At 73.4% G+C, this 11081-nt stretch overlaps 1 protein-coding gene across 1 annotated transcript; it reads left to right on the forward strand.

Annotated features, from left to right (window-relative positions):
* The first annotated feature begins 52 nt into the window (after window positions 1-52).
* Window positions 53-10967, forward strand: LAMB2 (laminin subunit beta 2). Its single transcript, XM_064519049.1, has 33 exons — window positions 53-365; window positions 793-962; window positions 1039-1174; window positions 1278-1351; window positions 1437-1625; window positions 1706-1769; window positions 2481-2683; window positions 2775-2895; window positions 3236-3424; window positions 3516-3695; window positions 3785-3897; window positions 4048-4127; window positions 4223-4358; window positions 4529-4684; window positions 4792-4919; window positions 4998-5118; window positions 5341-5533; window positions 5613-5756; window positions 5858-6089; window positions 6175-6338; window positions 6425-6649; window positions 6875-7089; window positions 7179-7275; window positions 7353-7725; window positions 7798-7982; window positions 8059-8300; window positions 8367-8570; window positions 8642-8786; window positions 9096-9303; window positions 9399-9540; window positions 10211-10387; window positions 10468-10627; window positions 10713-10967. The coding sequence occupies exons 1-33, from the start codon at window positions 326-328 to the stop codon at window positions 10847-10849; spliced, it is 5343 nt and encodes a 1780-aa protein (XP_064375119.1). The 5' UTR covers window positions 53-325; the 3' UTR covers window positions 10850-10967.
* Window positions 10968-11081: the final 114 nt, after the last annotated feature.

The raw sequence follows: 11081 nt of genomic DNA on the forward strand, positions 1-11081 counted from the left end.
GACGGGACGGGGGGGGGCTGTGCCCAGCCCGCCGCGACGCGGGGTCGCTGCCGCCGCCGCTCCGGCCGGCTCCGCCCCGCACTTTCCGCGCAGCCCCGGGCGCAGCGCCCGCCGCCGAGTTTGGAGAGGGGCGGCGGGAGGCGCCGCTCGGCTCCGGGGGGACGGGACACGACACGGGACACGGGACACGGGACACGGACACGGGACGGGAAGCTACTGCCGCGCACCTGCCCAGCGCCCCCGCGCAGCGCGGCCGCCCCCCCCCCGTGCGCCCCCCCGGGCAGCGCCCCGACAGCGCCCCGACAGCGCCCCGGTGGCCACGGCCATGCGGAGCCTCCGCGCCGCCCTGCTGCTGCTGCTGGCCGGTGAGTGCGTCCCCGCTCGGGGGGGCCGGGGGGCCCGGGGGGACTGCGGGGCTGCTGAGCGGGTGCTGCAGCGGGACGGGGCGTCGAAGCGGCGGGGGCAGCCGCCCGCCTGCGTCCCCCCAGTGCCCACAACCCCGAGTGCCCACACGTCCCGCTCCGGCCGGCGGCGGGGGGCTAGGCCCGGGCTGGCGTTTCCGGGCGGTCGCGGAAGGGCCCCGGCAGTGGCAGCGTTCCCGTCCCCCGCGGCAGGCGGGGGAGGGCGTCCGGCCTGGCTGCGCCAGACGAGCCGGATGAGCCGGACCCGGCAGCGCCAAGGCCGCCGCTGCACCCCCCGGGCTCCCAGCCCTCAGTGCCCCCTGGCCGGGCCTGCGTGCCCGCCGCCCCGCGAGCCCCCGCGCTGCCCTGAGCTGCCCCGTGCCCCCTGCAGCGCTGGGGGGGGCCCTGGGCCAGGCCCCCGACGCCCCCCAGGGCTGCGCCCAGGGCAGCTGCTACCCGGCCACGGGCGACCTGCTGGTGGGGCGAGCCCAGCGCCTCCGTGCCTCCTCCACCTGCGGGCTGCGGCGGCCCCAGCCCTACTGCATCGTCAGCCACCTGCAGGTGAGCGGGCCGGGGGGGGGCTGCGGTGGGGGGGGTGTCGCCGCAGCACGGCTGAGCCCCCCACGCGCGCCGGCAGGACGAGAAGAAGTGCTTCGTGTGCGACTCGCGGCGGCCCTATGACGCCCGCAGCAACGCCGGCAGCCACCGCATCGAGAATGTGGTCACCACCTTCGCCCCCCGCCCCAAGAAAGCCTGGTGGCAGGCGGAGAACGGTGAGCGGGGCGGTCCCGGGCGGGGCACAGGCAGCTGCGTGCCGACGGCGCCGTGGGGCGCAGGAGGTGCTGCGGCCGTGACCCGTCCGTCCATCCCCTCCAGGCGTGGAGCACGTCAGCATCCAGCTGGACCTGGAGGCCGAGTTCCACTTCACCCACCTCATCATGACCTTCAAGGTGGGTCCCCGGGGCGCCCCCGGGACGGACACCCCCCCCCCGTCCCCTGGTGGCCGGGCCACGGTCACAGCCTCGCCTCCCGCAGACCTTCCGGCCCGCGGCCATGCTGGTGGAGCGCTCGGCCGACTTCGGGCGCACCTGGCGGCCCTACCGCTACTTCGCCTACGACTGCGCAGCTGCCTTCCCCCGCGTGCCCCGCGGCCCCCCACGCCGCGTCGACGACGTCGTCTGCGAGTCGCGCTACTCTGACATCGAGCCCTCCACCGAGGGGGAGGTGAGAGCCCTGCACAGGACCGTCGCGGGTCGGGGTGGCCCCGGTCCCCCCGTGCTGCTCCACCGTCTCCCTCCCCGCAGGTGATCTACCGGGTGCTGGACCCCGCCATCCCCATCGCCGACCCCTACAGTGCCGACATCCAGAGTGAGTCGCCGGCTGCCGGGGGCTCCGGGCTGGCTGCTCTATTTTGGGCGCAGCTATTTTGGCTGCTCTTCCCCAGCTGTGAGCCCCATGGCAGCGGCTGGGGGCCAGATCCAGCCCGCCAGGGCTCGGGCCCCCGCCTGCACCCCAGGAGGTGCGCGGGGGGCCACGGCCCGTGGGAACGGCTGAGGGTCGGGCTGCGTGGGAGCGAGCGCGGGGTGCCGAGTGGAGAGGGATGGGCCTGCGGGGAGCGTCGGACAGCCCGGAGCCCGGCCCAGCCCCGGCGCCAAGCAGGAAGGGATCGGCAACGGGAAAGGCCGTGGGCCGGGCCTGAGATGGAGGGGGTTAATCATCCGGGGCTAAATTTAGGCTGGGAGCAGCAGGAGGGGAGGAATCTGCAGGGCAGGCTTGCTGGGAAGCTGCGGTCCCGGGGGAGCTGGGGTGGCGCGGGGCTGCGCCCGCCGTGCATGGCGCTGGCCCCGCGCAGCCCCTGCGGCAGCACCCCGGGGCCCCCCAGCCTGCCCTTGCCTAGGGTGCAAACCTCTGCTCTGGGGGGCCAGGACCGCGTGCATGGCCCAGGCAGGTTGTGCACAGTCGCGCACCACCCCGGCTGACGGTGTACAGCCGCACACAACCCAGCCCCGCGCGGGCCATGTGCTGCTGGAGCCGGGTGCGCGGCGCCCGGTGCCCACACTGACCTCCCACTGTCCCCAGACCTGCTGCGGGTCACCAACCTGCGGGTGAACCTCACCAAGCTGCACACGCTGGGCGACAACCTGCTGGACTCGCGGCGGGAGATCCGCGAGAAGTACTACTACGCGCTCTACGAGCTGGTGCTGCGCGGCAACTGCTTCTGCTACGGGCACGCCTCGGAGTGCGCCCCGGCGCCCGGTGCCCCCGCCGCCGCCGACGGCATGGTAGGGCGAGCCTGGCCCCGCCGCGGCACCGTGCTGCAGCTGGGCGGCCTGCATTCCCGGTCCCGTGCCCCTCACCGCTGCGTCCCGGCAGGTGCACGGCCGCTGCGTCTGCAAGCACCACACGCAGGGCCTCAACTGCGAGCGCTGCCAGGATTTCTACCACGACCTGCCCTGGCGCCCGGCCCAGGGCACCAGCAGCAACGCCTGCCGCAGTGAGTGCCGCCAGCACGGGGCTCCCGATGCGGGGTCTGGCAGGCTGTGCTGTGCTGGGCGATTCGGGGGTGCTGCGTGCTGGGCTGGGGTTTGGGGGGCCATGGGGATTCTGCAGGCCATGTTTGGGGGTACTGGGTCTTGCAGGCTGCGCTTGGGGTGCGATGTGCTGCGTGCTGTGGTTTGGGGGGCCTTGAGGGTTGAGGGTGCTGCACGCCGTAGTTTGAGGTTGGGGGTCCTGTGGGCTGCACCAGGGTTTGGGGGGTCGGGGTGCTGCGTGCTGGGGTTGGGGTTGGGGTCGGGGTGCCGCATGCCCCCCCCCCCCCGGTGCCGTCCCCGCAGAGTGCGACTGCAACGAGCACTCGCGGCGGTGCCACTTCGACATGGCCGTGTACCTGGCCACGGGCAACGCCAGCGGGGCCGTGTGCGACGGCTGCCAGCACAACACCATGGGCCGCCGCTGCCACCTCTGCAAGCCCTTCTACTACAAGGACCCCAGCAAGGACCTGCGGGACCCTGCCGTGTGCCGAGGTGGGAGCCGGGGCTGGGGCGTCAGGGTGCCCCGGGAGGCGCCCGGGGGCACAGGGCCAGCCACGGGCGCTGACCCTGCCTGTGCCCGCAGCCTGCGACTGCGACCCCGAGGGCTCGCTGGACGGCGGGCTGTGCGACGCTGCCGACGACCCGGCCCGGGGGCTCCTCGCGGGGCAGTGCCGCTGCAAGGAGCACGTGCAGGGCCCCCGCTGCGACCGCTGCAAGCCCGGCTTCTTCGGGCTCAGCGCCGCCAACCCGCAGGGCTGCCAGCGTAGGTACCGCCGGCGGTGCTGGCTCCCGCGGGCGCTGGGGCCCGGCCCGTGGCTCGGCCCTGCCGGACGCCGCTGGCTTTCTGCGCAGGGTGCCGGTGTGACCCCCGCGGCACCGTGGCCGAGGGCAGCCGGTGCGACCCCGTCAGCGGCGACTGCCTCTGCAAGCGGCTGGTGACCGGGCGCAACTGCGACCAGTGCCTGGTGAGCGGGGCTGCGCACGGCTGCCCCGGGGCTGTGCACGGTGCTCGGGGACCTTGCACAGCTGCTTGCACAGCTGCCTGGGGACCGTGCACGGTGCTCGGGGACACAGCGTTGGAGCCAGGCGCTCGCTGACGCTCTCGCTGCCTGCAGCCTGAGCACTGGGCGCTGAGCCACGACCTCCCCGGGTGCCGGCCCTGCAACTGCGACGTGGGAGGCGCCCGCGACAACCTGTAAGTTTGGGCGGGGGGCAGTGGCGGGGCGCCCTGCCGGCACGCAGCCCCCCGGAGTGCCGGGCTCAGCACTGACGGTGCCGTCGGCGTGCCAGGTGTGCCATGGAGACGGGGCAGTGCCGGTGCCGCAGCCACATGGTGGGACGGCAGTGCGGCCAGGTGGAGCCCGGTTTCTACCGCATCAACCTGGACCACTACACCTACGAGGCTGAGGATGCCCGGCTGCAGCAGGTGAGGGGCAAAGCTGTGCAGGGGACCCCAGGGCAGGCTGGGCGCCGTGGGGAGCTGCAGGGTCCCCAGGCCGGTAGGCACCCTCTCCCGCAGCGGGGTGCCCATGCAGAGGGATGCCTGCGGCCAAGGCACCCGGCGGGGTCTCGTCTCACGGCTGCTCCTCGCCCCAGGGCTCGGTGGTGGAGCGCGAGCCCCCCGCGGGGCGCCCGGCCTCGTGGACGGGGACAGGCTTTGCCCGCGTGCTGGAGGGCAGCTCGGTGGAGTTTCACGTGAGCAACGTGCCCTTCTCCATGGAGTATGACGTGGTCATCCGCTACGAGCCCCAGGTGAGCCTCGGCCGGGGAGGCTGAGCCGCGTTCCCAGCCGAGGGGCTGCGGGCAGCCCTGGCTGGCTAGGCCTTCGGTGCAGCGAGTGCCCCGTTCTCTGCCTGCAGCACCCGGAGCCCTGGAAGGAGGTGAGGCTGCGGGTGCTGCGCCCCAGCCCCGTCTCCGCCAGCAGCCCCTGCGGAAACACCATCCCGGCCGACGACCAGCTCTCCACCAGCCTCCCGTCCGGTGCCAGGTGAGTGTCCCTATAGCGTGGGGTGCTGGGGGGCAGGAGGCCCCCGGCTGCCCTTGCCCCCCTTCTGCTGCCCCGCAGGTATGTGGTGCTGCCCCAGCCCGTGTGCCTGGAGCAGGGCGTCTCCTACACCCTCCGCCTGGAGCTGGGCTGCGCCACGGCCCGGCAAGAGCCGCCAACCGCCAGCGTGCTCATCGACTCGGTGAGGGGCTCTGGGCAGCAGGGCGAGGGGCAGCACCCAGTGGGGCACCTGGCTGTGGGTGCTGTGCAGGGAGCACGGAGCGGCTGGGCCATGCATGGGGTGTGGCGTGGAGCAGGCAGGGAGCCGTGCAGGGTGCACGGGGCAGCTGCGTTGTGCATGGGATGCATCTGTAGGGCATGAGGGGAGGGATGCGCGTGGTGTCCTGATTCCCTCTCGGCCCAGCTGGTGCTCCTGCCGCGTTACTCCTCCCTGGAGATGTTCACCGTGGGCGACCCCAGCGCCATGGGGCGTCGGGAGACCTTCGAGCGGTACCGTTGCGCCCAGCACTTCCATGCCGTGGGGCCGTCGCCCGTGGCCGAGCCGTGCTCCAGCCTCCTCAGCAGCCTGTCGGCCATCCTGCACGACGGGGCGCTGCGTGAGTCCGGCCCCACTCACCCAGCGCGTGTTCCCCACGGCGCTGGGGCCACCGCGCTCATGCCGCGCTCTGCCCGCAGCCTGCCTCTGCGACCCCCAGGGCTCGCTCAGCGCCGAGTGCCGGCCCCAGGGCGGGCAGTGCCAGTGCAAAGCCAACGTGGTGGGACGCCGCTGCCACCGCTGCTCCCCGGGCACCTTCGGCTTCGGGCCCGGCGGGTGCCGAGGTGAGTGCGCAGCAGAGGAGCGGGGCAGCTCCGCGGGGGTGCATGGACGGGGACGCTCCGCGGCGGCCCCAGGCAGACGCTCTCGGCGCCCTGCCCCGCAGCCTGCCAGTGCAGCAGCCAGGGGTCGGTGAGCGGCATCTGCGACGGCGCCACGGGGCAGTGCGCCTGCCGCGAGGGCGCCCACGGGCTGCGCTGCGACCGCTGCCAGCCGGGCCACTGGGGCTTCCCCGCCTGCCGGCCCTGCCAGTGCAACGGGCACGCCGAGGACTGCGACCCCCGCACGGGCAGCTGCCTGCGCTGCCGCGACCACACGGACGGCGAGAGGTGCCAGCGGTAAGCGGGGCGCCGCGGGGCGCCTGCCTGGGCCGGGGCACGGTGCCACTGGCGGCCCCGGCCCCCACTCACCGCCCGTCCCCAGGTGCGCAGCCGGGCACTTCGGGAACCCGGCGCTGGGCTCGGGCCAGCACTGCCGGCCCTGCCCCTGCCCCGAGGGGCCCAGCAGCAGCCGCCACTTCGCAGCCTCCTGCCACCAGGACGGGCAGTCCCAGCAGATCGTCTGCCACTGCAGCCCTGGGTACACAGGTGGGTGCCAGCCCTCGGGGCGCCCCGCGGTGGCGGCCAGGTTCCCCCCCCAGCTCCGGGTGCTGCCCAGCTCCCTGTGCCGGCAGGTCCCCGCTGTGATGAGTGTGCACCTGGGTACTACGGGGACCCGCTGCAGCTCGGCGGGCGCTGCCTGCCCTGCCAGTGCCACGACAACATCGACGTGACCGACCCAGAGGCCTGCGACCGGCGCACGGGGCGCTGCCTGCGCTGCCTCTACAACACGGCGGGGCCCCGCTGCGCCGAGTGCCAGCCCGGCTACTACGGGGACGCCACGCGGCACAGCTGCAGGCGTGAGTACCCGCGCTGCCCACCGAGCCACCTCCAGCTCCGCTCCAGGGCCCGGCACATCCCCAGGGACCCTGTGCACCCGCAGCTCCCCCTGCCCATGCACGCTGCAGGGGTCCCGTGCTCATCTCCGTCCCCATCTATGTCCTCATCCCATCCCTGTCCCCATCCCATCTCCACCCCCATCCCTGTCCACCCCCACCCGGTACTCAGCCCCCGTCCGGTTCCAGGTTGCTCCTGCAACACACTGGGCACTGACCCCAGCACCTGTGGGCCACAGCAGTGCCAGTGCGACGGGCGCAGCGGGCAGTGCCGCTGCCTGCCCCACGTGGAGGGCCAGAGCTGCGACCGCTGCAGCCCCAACTTCTGGAACCTGGGCAGCGGGCAGGGCTGCGAGCCCTGCGCCTGCCACCCCCAGCACGCCCTGTCACCCGCCTGCAACCAGGTGAGACGCCCCAGGGACGGGTGATGGGGATGCCGGGGGCCAGGGGCGCGTGGCGGCGGTGCCAGCCTCGGCCTCGACGTGTCTTTCAGTTCACGGGGCAGTGCTCGTGCCGGCCGGGCTTCGGTGGCCGGACCTGCGCCGACTGCCAGGAGAACCACTGGGGCGACCCGCAGCAGCAGTGCCGAGGTGAGAGTTGGGGCCGGCGCGGGGGGAGTGGCCACCCGCCAAGCCCCACGGTGCCCTGACGCCCTCTCCCCCCGCAGCCTGCGACTGCGACCCCCGCGGCGTGGCCGGCACCCAGTGCCACCGCGGCAGCGGGCACTGCGACTGCCGGCCCGGCGTCTCGGGCGTCCGCTGTGACCAGTGCGCTCGTGGCTTCGCCGGCGCCTTCCCCACCTGCCAGCCCTGCCACCCCTGCTTCGGGGACTGGGACCGCGTGGTGCAGGACCTGGCCGCCCGCACCCGGGCGCTGGCGCAGCGGGCCAGCCTCCTGCAGCACGCTGGCGCTGCCGGCGCCTTCGAGGGCACCTTCCGCCGGCTGCAGGAGAGCCTGGCCACCGCGCAGGCCGTCGTTGCCGCCCGCAACGCCACGGCAGCCGCCGCCACCCACCTAATGCGCACCGTGGATGGGCTGCGGTGAGTGCCGGCACCGGGCGTGGGTCCCCGGGGCAGCCCCAGCGGTGGGTTTTCACCCCCTTGGCCTCGCAGGCAGCAGATTGGGGAGGCCACGGAGAGGCTGACACGGCTGGAGGGCGAGCTGACGGCCGCGCAGGACGCCAACTTCAACGCCAGCCATGCGCTGAGCACCGTGGACCGGGGCGCCCGCGCCCTCAACCACAGCCTGCAGGAGCTGGGCCAGCGGCTGCACGCCCTCAAGACCTCCAACTTCCTCGGTGAGCCACGCCAGGGGCCGCGCCGGGGTGGCAGGGCCACGGCCGGGGGTCTCATGGCACCCGTGCCGCCCCCCAGGCGCCTATGACAGCATCCGCCAGTCGCACGCGGAGTCGAGGGATGCTGAGCACCGCGTGGACGCCGCCACCCGCGCCCCGCACGGTCCCGTCAGTGCCTCGGCGTCCACACGGCACCACACGGAGCAGCTCCTGGCCGGCCGCCGGGATGACTTCAACCGGCACAATGCAGCCAGCCGACGGGCGCTGACGGAGCTGGCGGCGCGGGCGCAGGCGCTGAGCCTGCACCCGCTCAATGAGAAGGTGAGGGGCGCGGGGCAGGGACGGGGATGGCGCCCCAAACCGCCTCGAGCCTGCGCTGCCTTGCAGGTGTGCGGGGCCATGGCCGATGTGCCCTGCTCCGAGAGCCCCTGCGGAGGAGCCGGGTGCCGGGACGAGGACGGGGGACGGCGCTGCGGGGGCCTGAGCTGCGGCGGGGCTGTGTCCACGGCCGACAGCGCGCTGGACCGGGCACGCCATGCCCGGGAGGAGCTGCAGCGGGCCGCCAGTGACGTGGCCCAACTGTCCCACAAGGTGGGTGCTGCGGGGCCGGCGAGCACTGGGCCGTGCCTGCCGGGCGCTGAGTGTCTCTGCCCCTTGCCCAGGTGGCCGAGGCCAAGGGGAAGGCGGATGAGGCCCGGCTCCGGGCGCAGGCGGCCCTGGACAAGGCGAACCAGACCAGGGCCCGCGTGGAGCGCTCCAACAAGGAGCTGCGGGAGCTCATCAGCCATGTCAAGGCCTTCCTGAGCCGTGAGTGGCGGCATGCTGCGGGGGCTGGCGGCCCCTGCCCAGCACTGCATGGCTCCGCACCGCCTTGCACAGCACCACGCGGCCCCTACACTGCATGTGGACTGTACAACCCTGCACTGCATCGCCCAGCACTGCCCCCAAATCCCCTGCCCCCCTGCCCCTCCCTGCCCCCTCCCTGCCCCCTCCCTGCCACCCAGCATCACCTCCCCTGTCCACCTGCACCTCCTGGGCGTCCCCAGCCCTAGCGTCCCCAGCCCTGCGCCCCTCTGCCCTGGGGTGCCACGCAGCACTGACGGCTCCTGCCCGCAGAGGAGGGGGCCGACCCCGAGAGCATCGAGGTGGTGGCCAGCCGGGTGCTGGAGCTGTCGCTCCCCGCCTCGCCGGCCCAGATCCACCGGCTGGCCGAGGAGATCAAGGCGCGGGTGCGCGGCCTGGCCAGCGTGGACGCCATCCTGGAGCAGACGGCTGGTGATGTGCGCCAGGCCGGGCAGCTGCTGCAGGACGCCCAGAGGGCCAGGTGAGCGCGGGGCCAGGATGCGCGCCAGGGGGACGCAGCCCCGCCAGAGATCCCAGCCCCAGCAGGTGCTGAGGCTGCGGCCGCCCCGGCTGCAGGTCGCGGGCAGAGGGCGTGAGGAGCACAGCCAAGGCGGTGCGGCAGGCACTGGAGGAGGCTCAGCAAGCCCAGGGCACAGCTGAGCACGCCATCCGCAGTGCCACCAGCGACATCCAGCACAGCGAGAGAGCACTCGGCGCGGTAAGGGTCTCCTCCTAGCTCCCTGCAGCCTCTGTCCCGCAGGAATGAGCATAGCCCCGTCCCCACCACCCCAGCACCCTGATGGTGTTGGTCTCTGGCCCATGGAGACCTTGGCCGTGTCCCTCCCAGCCCTCGGGCACCCTCCTGCCATCAGTCTCCACCATGCGGGCAATCTCATGGTGTCCTTTTCAACTGTGTGAGCTTCTTGACAATGTCCGTCCTTGGTCTGTGGGTATCCTTGCAGTGTCCAGCTCTGCCATGGGGCACCCTGATTGTATTGGTCCCACCATGTGGGCCACCTCATGGTGTCCTTTCCTACTGTGTGGGCACCCTGATAGTGTGCACCTTTGGTCTATGGGCAACCTGATGGTGTCTGTCCCTGGTACACAGACGCCCTGATGGTGTCCATTCTCACCATGTGGGCACCCTGTTGGTGTCCGTCCCTGCCATAGGGCACCCTCATGCCATTGGTCCCCACCATGTGGCCACCCTCATGGTGTCCTTCCGCACTGTGTGGGTTCCCTGACAGTGTCTGTCTTTGGTCTCTGGGTACCCTGGTAGTGTCCGTCCCTCCTGCATGGACACCCTCACGGTGTCCATTCCCGCTGCATGGGCGCCCTGGTGGCATCTATCCCCGCCACATGGGCATCCTGATCGCGCCGGTGCCCAGATCCAGGCCCAGGCAGCGAACGCGGAGCAGCAGCTGGCCAGCGCCATGGAGCGGGTCGGGCTCCTGGACCGGCAGGTGGACGCCCTGAAGGTGAAGCGAGCCAACAACAGCCTGGCAGCCGCGCGAGCAGAGGACACGGCTGGCGGCGCGCAGGCCCGAGCCGACGAGGCCAAGCAGGCAAGCACGCCGGGGACGGCCGGGGGCGTGCGGCAGGTCGGGGGCGGCGGTGGTGCTGACGCTCCCCTCTCGCACGGCAGCTGCTAGAGGGGCACCTGCGGGACCGGTACCGGACGGCGCAGGAGCTGGTGCAGCACCGGGCGCAGGGCGCGCTGCAGGCGGGGAGCCGGGCGGACCAGCTGCGTGCTGAGGCCGCCGGGCTGCTGCACGAGGCGCAGAGCAAGCTGCAGCGCCTCCGAGGTGAGGCGGTGGCCGGGGCCGGGCGCGGGGCCAGGGGCCGGGTCGGCGGCGCCGCGCTGACCCCCGTCCTTCCCCGTCTCCCCAGCACTGGAGGAGGCCTACGAGCAGAACGAGCGGGTGCTGGACGCCAAGGCAGCCCAGCTGGACGGGCTGGAGGCCAGGATGAGGGACATCTTGGCCACCATCAACCAGCAGGTCCAGATCTACAACACCTGCCAGTGAGCGCTGCGCCAGCCCAACCCCACACGCCCCATGGGGCCGTGTCGCTGCCCCGTGCCGCCGGTGGGCACTGGGGTCCCCGCGGCGCCGCTCACACCTGTGAATAAAGCTACAGCATGAGGCTGCCCGCGTCCCTGCGATGGCTGTTGGTGCGCAGGCCCCGCGCTGGGCATGGGGCCGTGGGGGGCTGGGGACATGCTGCGGGGCTGGGGGCTGGCTGTGCTGTAGGGTGGCG

This window comes from Dromaius novaehollandiae, chromosome 12 (assembly GCF_036370855.1).
Source record: "Dromaius novaehollandiae isolate bDroNov1 chromosome 12, bDroNov1.hap1, whole genome shotgun sequence".
NCBI classification, from domain to species: Eukaryota; Metazoa; Chordata; class Aves; order Casuariiformes; family Dromaiidae; genus Dromaius; species Dromaius novaehollandiae.

Bases quoted from the DNA above. Each gene is read 5' to 3' on its own strand.
- LAMB2 (XM_064519049.1), top strand. From the start codon at position 326: ATGCGGAGCCTCCGCGCCGCCCTGCTGCTGCTGCTGGCCG. The intron at 4,128-4,222 runs GTAAGTTTGGGC...TCGGCGTGCCAG, and splicing joins GGAGGCGCCCGCGACAACCT to GTGTGCCATGGAGACGGGGC. The intron at 9,304-9,398 runs GTGAGCGCGGGG...CCCCGGCTGCAG, and splicing joins CAGGACGCCCAGAGGGCCAG to GTCGCGGGCAGAGGGCGTGA.